At 40.8% G+C, this 21577-nt stretch overlaps 2 protein-coding genes across 2 annotated transcripts; one reads left to right on the forward strand and one right to left on the reverse strand.

Annotated features, from left to right (window-relative positions):
* Positions 1-502: 502 nt before the first annotated feature.
* Positions 503-15482, reverse strand: PRMT7 (protein arginine methyltransferase 7). Its single transcript, XM_072346889.1, has 18 exons — positions 15339-15482; positions 15076-15212; positions 14146-14182; positions 13199-13348; positions 11770-11878; positions 11325-11437; positions 10390-10631; positions 10060-10237; positions 8906-9033; positions 8518-8659; positions 7918-8001; positions 6474-6521; positions 6056-6145; positions 5293-5454; positions 3129-3203; positions 2514-2674; positions 1385-1481; positions 503-780 (listed from the first exon to the last, which is right to left on the reverse strand). Exons 1-18 carry the CDS (start codon positions 15480-15482, stop codon positions 622-624), a joined length of 2256 nt encoding a protein of 751 aa, XP_072202990.1. The 3' UTR covers positions 503-621.
* SLC7A6OS (solute carrier family 7 member 6 opposite strand) lies at positions 15481-19732 on the forward strand. The gene is made up of 5 exons (XM_072346897.1): positions 15481-15639; positions 16332-16697; positions 18053-18253; positions 18700-18826; positions 19600-19732. Exons 1-5 carry the CDS (start codon positions 15481-15483, stop codon positions 19719-19721), a joined length of 975 nt encoding a protein of 324 aa, XP_072202998.1. The 3' UTR covers positions 19722-19732.
* The last annotated feature ends 1845 nt before the right edge of the window (positions 19733-21577 follow it).

The raw sequence follows: 21577 nt of genomic DNA on the forward strand, positions 1-21577 counted from the left end.
TTCAGTAAATGTCTCTTCAGAAATGCAGCGTATCAGGCTCCAGAAGAATGTCAGTGCAACATACTTCAGTTCACAGACTATTTCAGTTTAATACTAACTACGATGTACGGGAGTCTGCAGGTAGCTGGGATAGCTCCTTTTCCCTAGTGAGCATATTAACACACATATGTAGTTTGACTTGGGATTTCTTTTTGATGATTAATTTCCATTAGACAGCAACAAGAGCAAAGCCTAGAAACAGATGAGTTTAACTCACATTTGTCTCATGTCAGCATAAGGTTTAGAGTCTTTATCTCCTAATATGCCAGATAATACCCAGTACACCAACTCTTCTGCATTCCCATAATGCTATTTAGCACCCCAAAATACACACAGTTTCACACCAGAAGAGATGCCAGCAAGTACATGTATAGCTGTAATATGAATCCTGCAAGGAACATCCATCTTTAAGGAAAGGTTTCTTTCTTCTTCCCTGAGCAGGCATTTTTAAAACGAAACCAAAAAGATTTAAAAGTATTTTTTAGAATGTTTGCTCTCTAAGCACAATAAAGAAAACAAACCTCTGCCATACAAAGAATATTGTACACCTTTATTATAATTTACATCACAAGTGAAAGTAGTTTATAATAGCTTAAAATCCATGGCAATCTCTCCTGTCTTTGTGTCAAAATTTATCGCATACGTGACAGCAGTAGGAAGGTCTGCCAGAGCTTCTGATTCAATAACAGAGCTGAAAAAATAGACAGCTTGCTTGCAGTGGGGATTCCATTCACAGTTTCCCTACAGGAAAGTGTTGAAAGTGAAAGTAGTTACAATTCTAGGATGTTATTGCTGCACAATAATCATGCAATAGGAGCACAAGAGTTCTTGTTTTCAGCTCAGTACAGAAGGATCAGATATAAGTTCTCACAATCATTGCCAATTGCTCATTAAAGGAACACGTAACTTGAAGTCTGACATGCTATGCTGCACATTGAAGTTACAGACAACAAACAGATCTGGTCAAGCAATATTTACACCAAGTGCCAAAAACACCTCATCCTTCTCTGATTTTTAGTTTGTGTTTAACCAAGAAAAGGAAGTTGTATGTTGTCTGTAAGCAAGCTGTATTTAAGTTGTATAAATACTACTTTGTACCAGCATCCTATCTGCATTCTGTATGTGGTTCCAATCTACAGAAGCATTTGGAGCCAATTCCGACTCTTATTTTAAGAGTCTTCCCACAAAGATATAAACAGAGAGCTCTACTAGTTCTGTTTACATAATATTCAAAGAGTTTAATAAAGAGCACTATGTAAATCAAGCATGGCCAACTGAGACTCATTCTTTAGCACTGTAATCCAAACAGGCTTGGAGAGATAATAAAATTAGATTGAAGAAGTACCTTTTCATTTGAAATCTGCATCAGTCCTGTACTAACTGAGATATCAGCAGTAAGATGATATTCCATCCACAGAACTGCTCCGTGGCTCTTTCCCTTTCTGGAGAGAGGCAGGGGATTAAAATCCATCACCATAGCATTATCTTTATGTAACACTGATGCCTTTAAACACTGCACCCATTCCTCATCTAGCTGGCAGAGAGCGAGAGCTGTAAAAGCACAAATAACTTGTTTCTCTGAAAACAATGTTGAATAGGATGAATAATTTGGTAAATGCTTTGCAACTTCTTAAACGTTTGCAGACATTAAATCTAAAAAAGACAATGAAAAGGAACTTAAGTCATAACTAAATCTGCTAATAAACAGCCATTTAACAAGCACTTAATAAAGCAAAGCAGAAATGATATGGCGCAGTCTGTATCGCTTTCATTAATCACACAACCCATCTCACTTCAAGTCTGTGCTTCACAAGGGCAGAAGTCACACTGGCGTATTGCCTGTAAATGCAACCGGTGCAAAGGCAACAGAGACCCTACACAGATGGTTCTGGGTTTTGTGCAACCATTAATTGGGCTTTACAATGGAAACATCTGCTTACATAAACCCTGGATAGTTACAAGTAACTTTCCCCTGTTTTCTAGTTTTAAACAGCATTTCATATCTGAAGAGCAATAATTACGATCCGTAGTTATGGTGAAAAGTATCTCAGATGACATGAAAAATACCAAGATTGTCAGAATTATAGCTAAAGAGAAAGACTGTGTACACTTCAAAGCTATGAAACAGAATAATTTGGGAAGCTAAATAGGAGCTTCGTCTGCAGGAACACAGCAACAGGGAATGAATTCAAAGATTGCAAACAAACAAACAACTATGTGTTACGAAAACTAGAAATTAACCTGTTTACATGTTAAATCATGGTGACATCTATTAGAATGTCACTGTTGAAATACAGGCATATTATCTAAATAATTACCCTCTCGCTGTTGAAGCCTATCGTGAGTTGCCATGGGAAATTTCTGTTGGAGTAAATTCCACAACTGCAGGTTGCATTTTAAAAAGATCGTTAACTATGACGCCACTGGTTAACACACACAGTCTGAAAACCACTCATAGCAATGAGAAAACTCACCGTAAAAGACTCACAGACCCCTCCGTGCTGAGACAGTGCTGTGGTACAGGCTTTCTGAAGTCAAATAACAAAACCTCCTGGGGATTGGAGAGTGACTTGCAAGGGTATTCCCACAGAGGGTGAGGTTCTGCTTCCTTCGATTCTCTAAAATTCAGAGAATTCTGAAGAAAGAAAAAGAAATACAATTATCTGAAAACAATCCAAAGGCAAATAGCCTCCATTTTCAAATTGCGCATTGTGACTTCAGAATATTTCAGCAGTAAGGCTCCAACAGGATGGGACTGCTCTTCTTAGGTAAAGGAAAACCCGTGTACTGCATGCACGCACTAGGTGCTAGGACTACAGTCCTCAACAGCCAGATAAAAATGGGTCTTTTCAAGATAACAATGCATTCAAACTTCTCTCTTGAGATGAATTCTGCTCTGCAGTGGCCTGTACTCCCACACAGTGACTAAAGTCAATCTAAATGGCTACCACAAATACCTGCAAGGGCAAGCGAGGACTGCAGGATTCATTTATGAACAACTCCTAGGTGAGTTTACTCAATAGCCACAATATTTATGAGAAACTGGAACAGCGGCACTGACTGACACACTCACTGTTAAACAGCCTTACTTTAATCATGTCATCCATAGTCTGGACATCAAATCCTTCACAGGTGCCACATGGACTCCGGATTCTCCATAAGTCCTAAAAAGGAAAACAGGATTTTGTTTGTTAATGGAAAGAGTTTTAGCTCTAAAGTCAACTGTTAGTAAAGTGTGTGTACCTCTCTCCAGCCTGTCAGCCAAACCTAGGTTGCCACACAACAGGACATACTACATTATACCTCTAAGTCACAGCATGGAATTCAGACCCCCTTTAGTAGAACTTAAGGTACTTGATACTGTGAAGACTTGTATTTTAGTTGATCTTCACTGAGTGAATTGGTCTGAATCAGTTCCTTCCTAACTAAGGATATATCAATGCTGAGCAGTTTTGTCTGAAGACAAGTAAGAAAACAGTCTCTAATAGAACAAGAACATTTACTAGCTGGAGACATACACATTTTTATTACCTGTTCATTATTGTGTTTCACAGCCAAATATATGGGATGGGATAGTTCAGCTTGAAAGGACCTTCAGAGATGGTGAACTCCAACTGCCTTACCACTTCAGGGCTTCCCAAAGGTTAAAGCATATTATAAAGGGCATTATCCAAATATCTTTTGAACACTGACAGGCATGGGTCACATCAGGTACCTCGATAGGAAGCCTGTTCTAGTGTTTGACCATCCTCACAGCCCTTTTAGTAGTTTTGTTGCTCTCCTACAGACACATTCAAGTCTCTTAATATCCTTCTATTATTATGGAGACCAAAACTGCATGCAATATTCAAGGCAAGGCCTTTCTTGGGACAAAAAAAGGACCTTACACATTGAACACTCACAGTGAACGTGCAGTCCTAACATTTTCTCCCCCAGTCTGCAGGAAGGATTAACTGACAGTGAAAGAAAGATTAAGGCATGAAAGATTTACAATACAGTTTTCCCTTCTACAGCCCACAGAAGTCTTGAATAAAATAGATTTTCTACTCCACCGGTTTTCCAGGTCATATTCATCTCACCAATGGTGAACAAGATGCATTAGAACTTCAAATAGGATCATGAGACATTCTGTGTATGGAGTCTCTCTGCATTCACCTCTAAAAATAACATCCCATAACTGATCATTGGTAGCTATAGACTGCTGCGATATTATGTTGTCAGAAATTAGGCACGTAGCATCCTGCTCCCTGAATGAAATTATGGACTAACTCATTTATAACTGGAAAATGTTCATCAAATTTCTTCTCCTGAATCCAGCCTTAGCTAATTGCCCAAGTGCAATGAGATACTGCCATTCTGACAACACAGAATAGGCTACAGAACTGCTGCAGAATACCTTACAAGAGTTTGTCTGTTTCTTCTGTCTAATCCAGAACTGACAAATGCAGAGCTTATCCAAACCAAATTCTACTGTTTCAGACTAGATTCACCACTGAACAAAGAGGAAAGCATCAAATTTAAGTTATAACTTTTGGAGTAGCTTAATGGAACAAATTCTATGTTCTAACACAGTATCATAAAAGCATAAAACTGAGGCTCGGGTCATACAAGTGTCATTCTAGGTCTGGCTACCAGAATACAGAATAAACCTAATCATCACTCTGTGTGCCTCAGTTTTGTCATCCAAAACATGAAGAGAATAGTATTTACTTTTGTATGAAACCCTTTGAATTCTAGGGATGTAAATCCTCAGGATAAAAGAGCGTAAGATCCAAATAAACTGCTTATTTCAATCTGATTACTGTTGATTAAACATCTGCTTCCTATTACATGACTCGGACTTAGATTATTTTCTCAGAATACATTTCAAATTCTCTACACTTCTGCAGAAAATCATGAAGTCTATGTAAAAACAGGCAGCATGGATGAATAATCACACAGGAGAAAAGAACATAACCACAATACTGACATGCTCGATAATATCTGTCTAACCCAAAGAAAGACTTTAAAGCATTCAATCTTTTCATTTAAAATGGCAAAAATTGTCAAGGTCATTTTCTGATAAGGGATGGCTGGAATGTCAAAACTCATCTCCAAGATGTCAAACATTCTCTCCTCAGGTGGCAAGCACAACGCACATCAAAGTGAATAGCACTGTAACTACATAAACTTGGTGTCAAAGACTTATGAAAGTGTACTCAGTTTTAGGTGAATTTGTGTTGATACAAAATATATGGTTTTAAACAGTCTCACCTGAAACTCCACGATCATCATGTGCAAGGCAGCAGACTGAGGTAAGACAGTGACATTGCTGACAAGATGCTCGGTCACAGCTGTTCTAGCGTACCAGAAATACAGGTTATGCCATGGCAACAAGCTTGTAGTGAAAAACGGCTCTCCAACGAGAACAGAAACCTTGGCAAAGAAAAGAGACAGAAGGCATTATAATAGAGAACAACAGCTCAAAGAATACCATAGGTTAGTTACATCTTCAATAGCTGGCAGTGCTAAAAACTTCTCCATACGGATTTAATACTGTATAACAGACATCTTTTCAAGTTGCTGAATTTTAAGATGAAATCCCATGAAAAACTGTTGCAGTTTTCAGATGGAAAGCTTAGTAAGAAGTGGCACAGCGCTGCAAATTAAAGGATATTAGGACATCTGGATAGACTGCAATCTTCAGATTGTCTTGAGGAAGAAAAGCTGCAGCCCTGAAGTATCCATGTGGTTAAACTGGTTTAACTGCTGTTACAACAGGTGTAGATTATGCTGGAAGGGGAAATCATACCTTTCAAAGGCAAAGCAAAACCAACAAAAAAAAACAACAGAAAACCTCTAAGTCTTTAAGCTCTGCTCCACTCAGTCTCAGCAGGTGGAAGTCTCAAATGACTGCTACTTTGTACCAACTGTGGTTCACTGTGGTTACAGCAGCACAACTAGAAGGCAAAAATCACCTTCCTGATCCTCTTCCTGTCACACCACTGACATTCAGTACGGGACAACTATTCCATACCTTTTTATCTTCCAAGTGAGATGATGTCAGCAACTCAGGACGGGCTTCTATTATTTTAATTTTATCTTCAAGATGATTGGCTTTAAAAAGCTACAAAAAATAAAGGAACATTCTGTCTTTATCTAAAGCTACAGTTGAGACTCACACCCACACCAAGATAACATTTTAATAAAAAATAATCAAGAAAGAAACAAACACACAAAAGGAATCTTTAAAAACCGCCTTCCACAACTCAACCCTCAGGATGGGACAAATCTATTCCTGAAGGGTGTGTGCACTCAGAGCATCCCTCAGCAGGAGGAAAGAACTGCTTGTTGTCACCTCCTAGGTGAGGCAGCTGCAAACTAGATGGTGCTCTCATATTCCATTCATCCTCACAACAAATATTCACTGCTTGAACATAAAACCAAATACTCACTTTTTTCATGACAGAGCAGGACACGGCAGAGTTTTCCAGTGTAAACACCTACAGAAAATACACCACAGATAGTCAAATAGCTTCATAATTCTTAGTTAAAATATAGATTGAATGATGAAGATATTTTGATACACTAATGAACTGAATCTGCACACACTTAACAAGAAACTCACATCTATGCTACAGTCCTTTGTCCATAAAACTCTCAATAGCTACTGGCTATACAATGCTGCTTTCACAGCTGTGCAAGAGGGAAAAAAAGAACCAAAACTGTACCGAATGCGACCATGTATTTTCCTTTTTAAAGATGCACATATTAATGTTTGCTCTAGGCACAGATTTACCTCTGAACAAACGCAGGGATGTTCCTATAAAGGAAACTCTTACAACAGAACCCTGAAATCCAAAATGCAGTCGGACAGATACTCAAATTTCCACTCTGACAGCAGTATGGGGATTGAGGTTTACCAGGATGGAAGCTTCTGGAGGACTTGGTATGAATGGCATTGTGTGCAGTTCATGTTCTGAACACGGTTATAGTGTGATAAACAGTTTTAACTGTATTGCCAGTCAAGCTACAAGACTTCCCCTAATTTTCTTGTTCATCAGAACATTCACTCAAGATATCCAGATTAGTTATGCACACTTAAATAAATGTGCAAAGATGTTTTGAAGTAAGGGGGAAAAAAAACAACATAGGAAAACATTTAGGTTTCATTCAGTCTCAGTGAATTGTTAAGCAATATGATCCTACGAGCCTATGGGAAAACAGACTGGCCTCTTTTAAGACTAAAGATAAAAATACAGGAGCCATCAGTCACTCGTTGACCTCAGCACATTTGTTCACTTCTATGAGCTGCCTGGTGCCTTCTTTGGGATTACACTACATTACACATTCCTGGATGTTCAGTCCTACTGTGACAGATTTTAGGTTGAAGGGCCTCAAGTAGGAATGCACCAAGGAAGGTAGGTATGTAAATGTGACAGCCAGGCAACTCTCAGTCTTTCATCCACACACAGGTTCAGTATTCTTAAAGCCTCTTATCTGGCTGTCACAGACCTTCCACTTTCAAGTGGATAATAAATGTAATTATAGAACTGTGAATAGAAAAAGAAGAAAAAAAAAGACTGCCAGACATTTTCTACTGCATTTTCAAAAGCCCCAGCATACATGAAGGTAAACAGCAATCAGCAAGGAATGAAAAACAGCACTTTCATTCAAGGCTTTGCATTGGCAAACACCAAAACTGGTTACTGTTATCTCCCTAGAGCTCAGCTTGATGAGTTTAACCTACTTTTCAATACAGCAGGAGCCTCTTTCTCACTTGTCACTGAAGAGGCACTGGAAATAATTAAATAACGGACTGGAGTGCAACAGATTTGAGAACACCAAGCTAAAACACAGAGGTCAGGAAAAAAGCCAACCCAGAAGGAAGTATTGTACCTGCTCTGCTCCGAGACAGTGAGCCAACACAGGCAGCAGGCTGCCATCGCTGATGCAAAGGCAAACGCTATCTGTTCTCAGAACCTATGGGGAAATAAATTGTCACTGTTATTTCTATTCCAAACAAAAGAATTCTCATGTCTTGGACATTTTGGAGGTGTTTTACCTCACTTTTTACAGCTGCATAGCAAATATGGACTGAGATATACATGATTAATATAAGGACTTCAAGCAGAACAGAATAGTGTAAGAAATGTTCACATAATCCCTCATTTTAGGAAAGAAAATGGTTTCACCAACACACATCAGTGTGTAGAAGAACATGTTTTTATTTCCACATGTGATCATAAGCCTGTCTTTATCCAATCACCAATATACCCTTTCACAAATACAGAGCTCCTAAATTCCTATAAAAAAAACAAAAGACACACCAAAAAGGTGTTTGTTACACCATACCAAATCCAATTTGCATCTTCTGATGTAAATAAAATACACTCTATGAACAAACCTTTTAGCAAGGCAGAAAAAACTCCAAGAATTGCAACTAAAACAATACACCTATCAGAGAAGCCAGGCAACCTACAGGCAGCGTGCACTCACATTCATCAGAGACTTGATGTACTGGCGTGTTCGGTTCTGATCATTCAATTCCCCAAAGCGTGGTCTGTTCCAAAGAAGGTGGGCCTGGCATCTACAAACAGGACTCTCAACACGAACATCTTCCTTATTCTCATCTTCTTCTCTGGAACAACAAAAATAAGTGCAGGTTCCAGCAATCCAAAGCTCAGTTGTGTTTCTATGCAGCACTTCCATTTTTTTTTCCCTACCTGCCCATTGTAGTGTATTTTAATTTGTTTAGGCTCTTGGTAATTTTCTAGTCTTTAGGTTTTCATCTTGTTCTTATACAAAATAGCTCAGCTTTAAGAACAGCAATTAGCCCAGCTTGGAGGAAGCTACCACCCCTTTTTTTACACACATATCTCACTACCTGGCTTTCTGCAGTGTATACCACACGGAGTACTCATCACGACAGGCAGTCAGGTGCACCTTCTCACCCTGGAGAATCTGCTCTTCTTTTGGAAGGAAATAAACACACTGCATCCAGTGATCTCTCCACTGAAAAGGAGTTGATGAACAAAACCTTAGGGATTCACTCAAACAGTAAACACACAAGAAATACAAAAAATCAATTAGTAAGAACGGGCATGACTTTGAAGCATTGATACATGACTAGTTGGAAGATTCTTCTTCATGTTAGCAAGGCTGAGTAACGAATAATACTGTGCATTGAATAAAGGTACTCTGCGCCGTTGTCTTAAAATAGGATAAGCTTGAGACCAATGGCTTGCTGTGTATCTAAGCTTGTGCTTTATGCAATGAAAACCAGAACAAAACCACATTTATTAATGCTGTTTTACCTCTACGCTTCCGTTAGAAACACGTATTGAATTGCTGACAGTGAGCAGTGGTTGGAGTCTCATGAATCAAATGAGCCCAATTAGTGTCACTGTGACATGACAACACAGCAATCCAGGTGTTCCAAAAAGTTGCTTTCTGTAATGCAAATGTTTTAAGCCAACTAAATGCCCTAAGCTTGTTAGTTTCCCCTTTCATTCTCAAACACAGTAAGTGCAAACAAGTGCTCTGTAGTTTCCTTTTGACTAACTTTATCCTGCAAGTAAATACAAAAACACAGGAGTGATCTCCCATTCTACTCAATATCCACTATCGATTCATCAGTTTTCCCTAATAGTCCTCTTCCTTATGGGAATATAAATAAAGTTAAAACATTTGGAAATTTCATACAAAAAACTCCATGGAAGCAAAACACAGCCTGATATTCTGACCAATGACAGAGACTAGTTTAAAAAACAAATAAAGAAATGTGGAAATTGTTGTTTTATTTCTTAAAAGTAAAAAAAACAACAAAAAAATCAAGATCTACAAGGCAGCCTCAGCTTTACATTAAAGCAAACCTACAATGTGCATAAAATTAGCATTTCTATGATTTATCACCTTCCAATACATAAAATATTAGCAAAGTTCCTATACCATTTACAAGACAGCTGTTTAAAAGCCCCAGTAAGACCTTTAATTACTGAAAGTCATTTGATGATGGTACCTGAGGGCTCAGTATTTTACCTGGAAAGCAGACGTGGGTTTTACCCAGTATGGAGCCATTGTGCAATTTATTGTTCCAGAAGGATCCATGTCAATATCCCACCAGGAAAGTACAATTTGTGCCTTGCCAGATTTTACAGGCTCCAGCTGCACTCTGTAGCAGGTAGATGCACTCCTTACTGGCTGACTGAAATCCACACTGCGGAGAAGCACCAAAATTGTGAAAAGAAACAGTTCAGAAATGCTCACCTGCTTCCTAAGCAGAATGCACAACTTAAAGAAAAACCTTACTCTGAACAAAGCCATGCCTACTCTACCTGTGAGTGATACTGTGATACTGTGATACTCTACCTGAACATAGTCACCACATCACTAAGGATGGTGAAGTCACTTGAAGGCACCTGGTTCAGCTGGATATCACAAACAGAAGGAACACCTGGGCAGTTCTCCATTTCTGAAGGGGAGACAATAATTTTTTCACCATCCTCTGCTTCAACATGAACAGGAAACAGTTTGTTCCAGGACCACATTCTTTTGGATTCCACTAACTGGACATACACTGTTGCTCTGTGAGGCACTGCCTCACATCCTTCCTGAGTGTGCAAAACAAAGGGTAAAAGAGTTCAACAAAGCTGCCTTATTAACAGACATGAAAATTAAATCAACTGAAATGCCAACCAACTTAAAGGAAAAGTAATTAGACTGGGAACTTTCAAATCTTAAACTCTAGTTCTTTCACAGACTTCTGACACCAGAACACTCTGTCTGTGAAATATGATCGGCCTGTCCATCCCACCGGCCATCCTCAAGGACTACTTTGAATGATCACTTTGCTATCCTAATGATACAACAATACTTGCTCAGCTAAACTTACATCTGCATTCCCATTCTGAGGTGACAGATCTATTTTGAGCTTCTCCAAGCACATAACTACTAAGTGATCAACATTAACACAGAATTTGTTATTGCAATGAACTTATATATAGACACAGAATACTGGCACAAATATTTATTCAATGACGACTTCATAACCATGTTTAAAGCACAGAAAACATACAAGCTGTTCTAAATAAGCACAGAACTAAAAGCTGGTTGCAAAGCTCAGGAGTTACACTTTGGCAAAACAGACCAATTACAATGGAGAGCTGAAAAAGTTAGAGTGTTTTTGTCTTTATAACCCTATAAAAACAGGTGAAAGGAAGCCTAGAAAGCTCAAGTTTTGTCATCGACCTCTATCCTACTCCAGAAAAAACCCCTAGGGAGGAATCTGACACACATTTTCTTACCTGTACAAGGTACTTGTGTGCATGCTCATAGCTTGGTAAAGCACCTTCTCCTATCAGCTCTGTGTCAAATAATTCTGTTACCAGGATATTTGCACGACACTGCATATCTCCATCTGAAAGACATATTGCTGTTGCTATACTAAGTCGTACATAAAAGTCTTTTAAAAAGCTGGCATGCTGAAAAGACAAGTCATTCAAAAACTCTCTCCTGACAGAGAACCTGCTGAAGCACACAAAATATTTACCTGTAGAAGTTTATTGACTACGTAACTATTTAAATATTACCAGAAACATTTCCTTGTAGTCTTCCAATATTACTTTCTGGAAAGAAAAGGATCTCCTTTGTTTAATTAAAATCACTTGGAGAAGTACAAAAATACATATTTCCTCAAAGTATCAAAGTAGTAGTGAAATATATACATAAACCTCGCTTTATATTTCTCACCTGGCCCAACTGTGACTTCAGTGGAGTGCTTGTTGATTACCTTGATCTTATCACGAAAACCATTTTTCTCCACTATCTTCACCGCAGCATTAGCCATGGGTTTGAAAACCTGTAAACAGCAAGATTGCAATGAATGGGTGAGCTGATGTTACCTCCAAAAATACAACACAACACGCAGCACACTTAGTGTTGCTAAAATTTTACACCTGTATTTTTTTCCTGTGGTTGAAGTTTATGGCCACGAAACAAGACTTTAAGCCTCCCTTCAAAAGTTCACAGATCTCTAATGAGACTGGTCAAAACTGACCCTCAGCTGTCTCCAAAAGCTACTCCACTTTAACTGTTGAAAGACAAGAACATCCCTCACGAATTGTCTAACATTTACATTAAACAAACTTGCCCTTAAATGTAAAGGGATATACGTACCACAAGGGGCTCCAAGAAACCATTTTGTGCTCAAGATGTAAAAATAAGTATATCAAATATTAATTAAAAGGGAAAAAAAGAACCAGTCCATAAACAGTCACCAGAATATACCACAATGCTACTCTTATTAACAGTATAATATTGAAGAAAAGTCTTCATTCCTTTGGAACAAAGAGAAAAACAAAGAGATGACTTGAAAATAAGCAAAGAATGAAAAGCGTGGTAAAAGGTCTTAATGACTACATTGTTCATAAGCACACAGATTTTGAATATTCTACCCAGCCACAAAATCTGATTGCTCACGATAAGAGATTTGTGGCCACGTTGAAACCTAGCCCCAGTTCCATAACTGGAATAATATACTGCTATTAGAACGTATATATCTGTGGCTCCCAGATTCAACCTAGGGACAAGTGAATGTCGTCTGTTTCTACAATTCATTAAAAGAATATGTTAAACTGGCCAAAATATTCCTGGTATTACTCTTAATGTAAGTAACTGCTGTTAGCAACCATCAGGATCCACAACTGTCAGTGCAGCAGGAGATCCTCTATGTAAACACAGAGATGGAAGAATCAGTTTATGAGTCAGTCTCTCTATTAAGACGTGGACCATGTTTTGATTTACTGGTATGGGAGCCCATCAACAAGAACTGAAACTTAGGAAGATCAGCAACATGGCTTGAGAATATTCACTGTTTTCAGGTTCTCCATATCACACTGGAGTTCAGTTAAGCAGGGAAGACAGAGCAGTATAAAACTGGACTGTTTGACAATCTGCTTGTTGACACAAACTGTTCCCCACAAAAACATTACATGCATTTTCAGCTATACTCTTTGAAGATCCATCTCTTCTCATGTGCATAAGGATATAAAATCTGCACTTCAGAAGGCGCAGTACAGAACAGCAAACGCACCGATGCCACTGGTTGCAAAGGCACAACTGCACTAAAGCTCTTAAAAAGAAATTACAAACATGAATGCAATCTGTTACAAATGCTTACCTCAATTGCATAGCAGAAATCTGCACCTGCTGAAGCTGCCATCATAGACAGGAGTCCCGTGCCAGTCCCTATGTCTAGAACAATTGCTTTCTCACCTCTTCCCTTTACTCGGCTCACGGCAGCACGAATACCTTGGTAATATTTCATGTTCTGTGGAAATGAAATAGAAGTAAATACATAGTAGGGGTTGCCTTTTTAATAAAATGAGATCAACAACCTTCTACCTACTTTTAATTTTTGTGCAGAATTTTTCCCTTCTCAGACTGCATGCATTCATCGTTAGAAAAAAAGGCCTACGGTCATTCCTTATGCTGTACAGTCACACCAAAGGCACTGTTAGTAGAAGTGTTTACAAGTACAAGACATTTTGTGAAGCTGATAACAATAACCACGTAAGATGCTACAGTCTTTGCTTCAAGGTGTCACAACGTAGACACACACAGAAGTTCTTTAAAAGGTTTGTGACTAAACATCTTGAGCACAAGGAACATTTAAACCGTTCCTCAAGGCTTCATCACACCTGTAGATATGCTATTCATCTTAATTTTCTTCACAGTCTTCATCTTTAAACACACCAAATCATAATGGAGAATAAAGACAGACTTTCCTTACATTCCTGTGATAACTACAAAGCTCAGCTTCACATTTACAGCCTGTGAAATTCTACCTAGTGAGCTCCGTCACAATCCCAACAAAAACGTCAAATATAGAGCAACAAAAGCGGCTGCTGAGTGTAAATATCACATTCTGCAGTAATAAACACTGCGCTAGAGACAGATGTAAGAAGAGTCTGACCTGATCTAAGAGCAGGTCAGATACCTTGAGGAGTACAAATCCAAACACTTCATCCTTTGGAGAAACCTACACCATCATACAGTGACTGCTGCTCAAGAGAAAGAAAGTGACTGTTTCCTCACCATTCAAAAGTTTGTTGCTCCTGTACTCACCCTGTCCTTATCGTGAAGCATGTCTGCATAGCGGGACCTGCAATAAATGGAACTCCAATCAGCACAATGTGAGACACCACAGAACACCAGGTCTCATAGGACAGCCTTTGTTTTCCCCTACTAAAGCAACCAGTCCTATGTCCCATGAACGTGCAGATAACTCTGACGTACTCTTTGAATTTCCAAGTGGTTTCCCAGACCTAAGGAATTAAGTAATGTCAGTGGTGTGGCCACAAATTCCCACAAACTAATTAATTACTGGCATATATCCTTTCTCCAACAATGAATCCAGAAGTATGGACCTATGGACAGTCAGCTGTGAAATAACAGCTGGGACACAAGGAGGATCATACAAAGAAATTAAAGGCTGTCTAATGATGGTCTGTCATTAATTACCAGCATTCACACAAAAGCTGCAAGCTAAATCAATCATAAAATCACACTATCATTAAGGACAGAAAAGACCTCTCAGACCCCCACGTCCAACCTTAACCCATCTGCCCACTGCCAACATCCCTCAGTGCCACATCCCCACAGCTCTGGGACACCTCCAGGGATCACCATCACCCCCCTGGGCAGCTGTGCCACTGCATCGCCGCTCTGTCAGAGAAGGAATTGTTCCTAATATGCCCCACAGATAAGCAACAACTTGAGTCTGGGGCAGACAGCCACAAATTCTGTGTGGCAATATGGATCCCAAAGAAATTCAGCCAATAGACTTTGCCACAACTGGATGAACACCGGTGTTAAAATCAGCACCTCCTAGAAACGTTCAGAACAACCTCAGTTTCTTGGAGAATGCTCTATGAATCTGTGCACTTACTGCCCAGCCCCATACGTGCCATAGCATTCAGCCTGTCCCTGCATGTCATTGGCATTTCTATGGAGACAGAAGCAAACTGGAAGCAGCAGGCTGACTGCCCCGCATACCTCGCAATTTCTTGGTGGTAGTCATAGTCCTCGTCCTCTTCCACCCACTCCAACGAGCCCGTGGTCGGGTTGGCTCTTCCACAAAACGTCTTCATGATCGATCTCAGCAATTTTGCTATCGCGATGCAAAACACCGGCTGTAGAGCAAGCAAACACACACACACACACGAGTATTCAACCCCCGGCCCTAACCGGGAATAAAGAAAACAACCCCCAAAGCCCACTCAAAAAGCCCACTCAAAAAGCCCACCCAAAAAACCCACCTCCGGCCGCTCCCCCACCCCCAGCCGGATCCCAGCAAACCACGCGCGTTTTCCTCTCGCGGAAGGATCGCGGCCGCCCGGCCTGCACCGCGCTGCGCTCTGCCGGCACTGCCCGCCCCGTCCCGGCGTGCCGCGCGGCGCCATGGAGCGGGCGGCGGTGCTGCGCGTCCAGCGGAAGCGGGGCGGTGCGGAGCCGGCCGAGGCGCTGCTGCTCGCCTGCAAGAGGCTGCGTGCGGAGCCCGGGCAGGGAGCGCCGGTGGAGAAGGGCGTCTTCAAGCTGGTGGCCACCGTGTCCTCCAAGGTACCGCCGGGATGGGTGCGCGTTGGGCGGCCTACGGGCTGGTGGTGGTGAAGCCGACGCCGGTGCCGAGTTCGGGTGCTGCAGCTCGGTTACGCGGCTTCCAGCTAATGTGCGGCCTTCGGTGTTGAAAAGAATTGGTTTTTGTGTTCCATTATAACTGCTTGTAAAGGATATTGTGAGTTAACTTCTAGACACTTCTAGAAAGGAGCGTGATGACCGCGGACGGTTACGCCGTTTCCATTACTAGAGTCATTTGAGGTGGGAGGGACCGTAGTGGCCATGTGGTCCCACTGCGCTGAGCAGGGATACCCGCAGCCCCATCAGGCTCGGAGCCCCATCTACTGATGTTGGCTGCCCGCAGGGACGGGGCACCACCTCTTCTCTGGCAGCCTGTGCCACTGCCTCGTTGCCTTTATCATTAAAAAAACCTTATATTCAATGTGAATCTCCTCTCCTTTAGTTTGAAACCATTTCCCCTTGTCCAGTCGCAGCAGGCTTTGCTCAAAGGTCTGTCCCTTTTGTACAGCCCCTGCAGATTCTGACAGGCTGCTCTCAGGTCTCCCAGAGCCTTCCCTTCTCTGTGCTGCGCTGCCCCAGCTCTCAGCCCCTCCTCGTAGGGAGGTGTTCCATCCCTTCTCCAGATGTATTCTAACAGGTTTATGCTTCTCCTTCTCCTTCTTTTCTTCCACCAGAACGAACCCATTCAGAAATACATTCAAGAAGGGATCAGTAAAGACAAAGCAGCGCAGAGCCTGCGGCCCTCCTTGGGAAGCACGCAGCGGATTGCGCAGGAGCTCCGCTCCTCCAAGCAGGTGAGGAGGAAGGAGAACCGCTACCGTGTAGTCTCCAGCCATCGGCCGGGCTCCAGCAGGACAGCTGCAACCCACACGGACAGCGATGGCAGCAGATCGGCCCCTACAGCAGCAGGAGATGCATCACAAGAGGAGAGCGGTGCCGTCGATGGGAGCTTGGATTGCGGAGGGAATTTCCAGCTGTTTGATATCGTGCAAGAGGAGGAGGTGGTGGAGGACTCCAGTTTTACTGCAACAAACCCACAGGTCAGCAGATAAACCCTGCATTCTTGAAGTACTTTTCTGTCCCTGACTGGGATGTGTGGACAGACTGACAGCTAAAGAAGGTTTTTGCATCCTGAGTATTCCTGTGTTCAACAGGAGCTTCAGCCATTGATTTGTAACTTGCACTAGTTAACACATGGTGCAAGGAGCAACGTCTCTGAGTATCTGAGAGCACCTTAGAGATGTTAGACAGCCATACACAGTTGGCTCATACCACTCTTTTTCTTCCTGTGTGCTATTTGTGCATATTAATGCTCCTGTTTATCTGTTAGATGGGTTCCTATGTTGTTTTCTCCCTGCTAGAGAAGATAACAAGTCTAATTCAATGTCTTCTCATCCACCCAGATGCCTAGAAGTGCCACCTAGGGGTGGGCAAGAATCCCCTAAGTACATTTGAGAGGCTCCTTATAATTGCGGTATCTGTGGGGCTCCTTGGGTCGGTTTCCTTTATTGTATGCTTTGTTTATAGCAGCACTCCGGGTGTCTGACAGGCTTCTTAGCTCCTGTTTTCACTGGGATGAGTTAAGTACCTTTTTGGTTGGAGGAATATTTACTCAATATCGAGAATGCTTTTAGGAATAAAGCAGCTCTGCCTTCTATATGGGGTAGCCTTGCATGCAGGATATTAAAAACATTTTGTATTTAAGACTCCAAACCATGTATAAAAGAACGTAGAAGGGCTGCGTCTGCATCCCCTAATAGTTCTTTCATTGCATGTAAGTGAAGGATGGATGCTTTACTTATGCATCATAACTATGAGGAAAATCTGAATGCTTTGTTTTAAAGAAAATGAAGAACTTTCTTCTGTTTTATGGTTGAGCGAGGAAATAAAATAAGGAGCCTATCTGCAGGGCCTCAGTATTTTCTTGTTGGTTTCTCACATTTTAGTTGTTTTTCCCATAGACTTCGTATGCTGTAAAACATTTGCATTGTATCAGTGCTACTGTATGCGCATCTTTCCTGCGCTTCTGTGAGTGTAATGTTCCCTCCACAAAGCATAGGCTGTCTTAAAATGTGCCTTTTCAAGCACTGTCATCAGAAAAGCAGGCACAGCATCTGTCATATCCCTTCAGTAGTCTGTAGTGAACCTATCCCAGCAGCTGTTTCCTGTAATGTGAAATGAGGCACGGCTGCACAGTACTACATTAAGAGGAAGATTCCTTGCTGTTTTAAATCGTTAGCATTACAGATATCTGTGTTGCAATGGAAAGTGTTTTGGCCTAAGATTTCAGAACGTCGCCCTTTGCTGTTCCCTGCTGTCACAGAGGAAACTTTTACTGAGCCTTTGTGTGTCTGGTTCCAGTGGAGATCTTCATGTCTGTTTATTTCTTGAACAGAAATCTGCTGATCCAGACGTGATTCTCTGCAATGCAGTAGAGATGATCCGTGAGCGTTTAAATGTGTCTGAAGATCACAAAAAAGTGGAACACCGTGAGAAAGATGAGTACGTTTATGACATCTACTGCATGGAAACAGCAGCTCCTGGCTGGATCCAAAACATCCTCTCTGTACAGCCTTATAGAGAAGAATATGAACTGGTAAGGGCATGAAGAACAGACTGATCTTAAGTAGAAAGGTCAAAAATAAATACACTCAGAGTCCTATGAAGAATGGCCGGGGATGGTCCATTTATGCTCAGTGCCAGTTTTGTGCTCATTCAAGTTACTCTTGATTCAGTTAAGTTCTGATATGACAGAGAATGCTGAACATGATTTTCAGGTACTAGGAATTGGCCTCAAAATGACAAATATTGACATAAGTAATTCACATCCCACTTTCCCTATAGCAGACTGCCATGTTTCTGTGAATGTACTGGCAACGTGAATTTTCCTACCGTGTGCTTTGTGTGACAGTTGAGTTACTGTGCTTGCAGCAGGTCAGCTTCTCTGGGCTCTTTATGATTGTTGCACAGGTAGCTGAAAAACTGCTTACTGCAAAGTCAGTGTATTAATATTAATATTGAACGTTCTGTTTTGACATACAGGTAGATGATGTTCAAGTCCCAACTGAAACATATGAAGATGAAGATGATGAAAATGATGAAGATAACTGGCGCAACGATTATCCCGACGAAGATGAATTCTTAGCTGAGGAAGATGATGAAGAAAAAGGTATGCCTGTCATTAGTATTTCATTTGCTTTCATGCTGCGCACATATAAATCCCATCCATTTTCCTGTGTTTTCTTTCTTAAAGAAAAATAAACGATCAAAAAAACTGACATCACTGCTAGGTTACTGTTCTGCTATTGCACTGGGTTAAATCTGCACAAAGAAGGATAATTTTGGGTGGTCCTTTGTTAAGGCAGGAATTGGATGCAGTGATCTTTGTGTCCCTTCTAATTCAGGATACTGCGTGATCCTGTGATTTTTAGCACCTCAGCAAAGGAAGCTGACGCAGAATGAAGGAATACAGAATGGGGAGTATGAACTTCTGATAGAGGAAGTGAACAGTTAAATGGTTTCATTGTGTCCCGTAAAACTAACAGGAAAGGTTTAGGTACTGGCCTTAAAACACATACATCTCACTTTTCCAGCTATGCTGTATTTAAGATCAGATGTTCTTGCAGGCTGTCATCTTTAGACAGAGGTTTATCTTTTGTGGACCTACAGCAGATCTTGATGTTTTTGCAAAGTCCTCGTTTTCAGGGTGCTGCAATTGCAAACGATTGCTTGATTTGAGAAGGAATAGATGACTTCGTTCCACGTTCTTATGAAAGTCTTCTTAATTCCCCATCCGTGTACTCTCAAGTATAAATAATAATCAAATCTCATGTTGTTCAAGCTTAAAATTAACGTGTGTTACTCAAGAAGTTAAAACAGTCTGAAGAACTTGTTTAACTAAACAAAGGGATAACACAAACATGTTAATGTGCTTCTCTTTAGACTCTGAAGAGAGCTCCAGTGATGAGGACCAGTGTTACAGGAGAAGAACGTGGAACAAATACCGTCAGGAGGTTCTACAGGAATTTGGCTATGATGAGATCCAGGACTTGGATTCTGACTAAAAGCCTTTTATTTATTGGAAAATGAAATCCATAGAACTACTGCAGTAGGACTGCAAATCCAGAGAGCTGCTGCTTGGCTGTTCATACAAGTGTTACAGGGGAAAAAAACAATGTGAAAAAAAGCCCTAACAATCAATGCCTGGAAAGACACTTTCTGCTGGAAGTTGTACTGACTGGGACAATAGAAAACCAGTCTCTACCTGAATGAGCTGTAAGCTAAATTCTTGCGTGACTGGCTTTTAATTTAAACTGTTTGTGGCTGGCATAGTTCACCCTGATGCATACTGTGTAGGCTCAAGTACTAAACTTTAATTCCAGCAAACAGTCAAAGCTGTCCAAGCTGTCACAAATGCTCAGTCAACTTCAGCTGATAGTAAATAAGTTGGTCCGAGTATGGACATTTGATGATACAAATTTTCTTTTCATGCAGAAGATGCTGTATGACTTAGAAGAGAATATTCCTCTAGTTCCATGGCACTGAGGTTATGACAGGAAGAAAGCTTCTTGTTGTGACTACCAAGTTTCAAAGGATGAACACAACTGCCCTGAGGGCAAGTTCCTACGCAGGAAAGGCACTCTCTCCTCGTGCTTTCTACTGTATTTGTTCCTAAGTTTCAAGTTACCTTCTTTACAAGTGTTTGTGAGTACAAACCACACATTTTTTGGCTCTCTGTCCAATAATTCCAGTGGAACAACGTATATGCATTTGAATTGTAAATAAAGAATCTTTGATTAAGTTTTCTTTACTCAAAGGTCACAGAAGTTGGTTCAGCTGAAGTTGCTTTAGAATGTTAATTACTGTAACTTTTGCACAGCCTTCTGTAATCAGGTACTTGATTGCTGGCACTGATCTATGTTGTAATGTTGCCTAGCAGCACCAACACTTAAAAAGTTTTTGTTTTGTCAGGGAAACAGACTGCAGAGTTTTTGTAGTCCGAACAGTGAACATACATCCATATATATATATATAGGCTTCATAGTGTACCTGTTGTAGTCTATAGTAAACCTGAGACCATTTTTTTTACCTTAATCATACACATACTTAACATTGATTACCAAAACATCCATCCAAGAAGCTCAGGAGCTGTGGTGATACCTTTGCACTTTTTTTCCAGCATTAGACTGCGTTAGTACTGTTACAAGGGAGAAGCCTTCCACCATCCCTTCCTTGGACACAAGTGCATTGTTTGGCTTCCAGCTTCAATGTACAGAGCAAGTGAAAGCTAAGCCACAGCATCACCAAAGCCTACTGAAGCTCCATACTGAGTAAAACGCTTTGTTGTGTTATAATTATTAAAAATGCAGGTATTATCAGACCTTGTTGAAACCTGTGAAGAATTTTAAAGTCTGCAAGAGTTCTCAGTATGCAATCTACTCCCAGGTGGAGTTAAATTTCCCTCTCATGTCCAGAAGAGGGCAGCATCCCAAATGCTAGTCTCATTCAAGTCTCTGGAAACACAGCTCATTTCCTTTGCTATACACTTAGCTTTTGCTGTTCTGCAGCTGTCAGATGATAACCTAACACCATCACCTGTGTAATTTTACATGTAAACTGTATAATATTGGGATTCATTCATCTGGCTGATCCCTAACAGTTAATGAATCTTGCAATACTGAACATCTCCTTAAGTATAGCAGTCGCTTTTTAAGAAGTATCTTCCTAACCAGACAGTTACTTGTTTAGACACTTAGAAGTATTTCAATGCTCTTCTACTTATGTTCATAATGAACGGCTAATGGGATGTTAGATCAAAGTCAGTCATGAGCTGTAGGTGCAGCAGGGACTTTGTGGTCTATTAGTTCTGAATGGCGATCCCAAGGTAACAGAGACAAAATGCTTCATTTCTTTTCAGGAA

This window comes from Excalfactoria chinensis, chromosome 11 (genome assembly GCF_039878825.1).
Source record: "Excalfactoria chinensis isolate bCotChi1 chromosome 11, bCotChi1.hap2, whole genome shotgun sequence".
Lineage (NCBI taxonomy): Eukaryota > Metazoa > Chordata > Aves > Galliformes > Phasianidae > Excalfactoria > Excalfactoria chinensis.

What these genes read in the sequence shown, in the direction of transcription:
- PRMT7 (XM_072346889.1), bottom strand. Translation starts at nt 15,482, where the DNA reads ATGGCGCCGCGCGGCACGCCGGGACGGGGCGGGCAGTGCCGGCAGAGC. An exon ending in GGGTGGGGGAGCGGCCGGAG is followed by an intron (nt 15,213 to 15,338) that starts GTGGGTTTTTTG and finishes CTTGCTCTACAG; the next exon opens with CCGGTGTTTTGCATCGCGAT. An exon ending in ATTTCTGCTATGCAATTGAG is followed by an intron (nt 11,879 to 13,198) that starts GTAAGCATTTGT and finishes TGCTGTTTACAG; the next exon opens with GTTTTCAAACCCATGGCTAA.
- SLC7A6OS (XM_072346897.1), top strand. Translation starts at nt 15,481, where the DNA reads ATGGAGCGGGCGGCGGTGCTGCGCGTCCAGCGGAAGCGGGGCGGTGCG. An exon ending in TTACTGCAACAAACCCACAG is followed by an intron (nt 16,698 to 18,052) that starts GTCAGCAGATAA and finishes TTTCTTGAACAG; the next exon opens with AAATCTGCTGATCCAGACGT. An exon ending in GGAAGATGATGAAGAAAAAG is followed by an intron (nt 18,827 to 19,599) that starts GTATGCCTGTCA and finishes GCTTCTCTTTAG; the next exon opens with ACTCTGAAGAGAGCTCCAGT.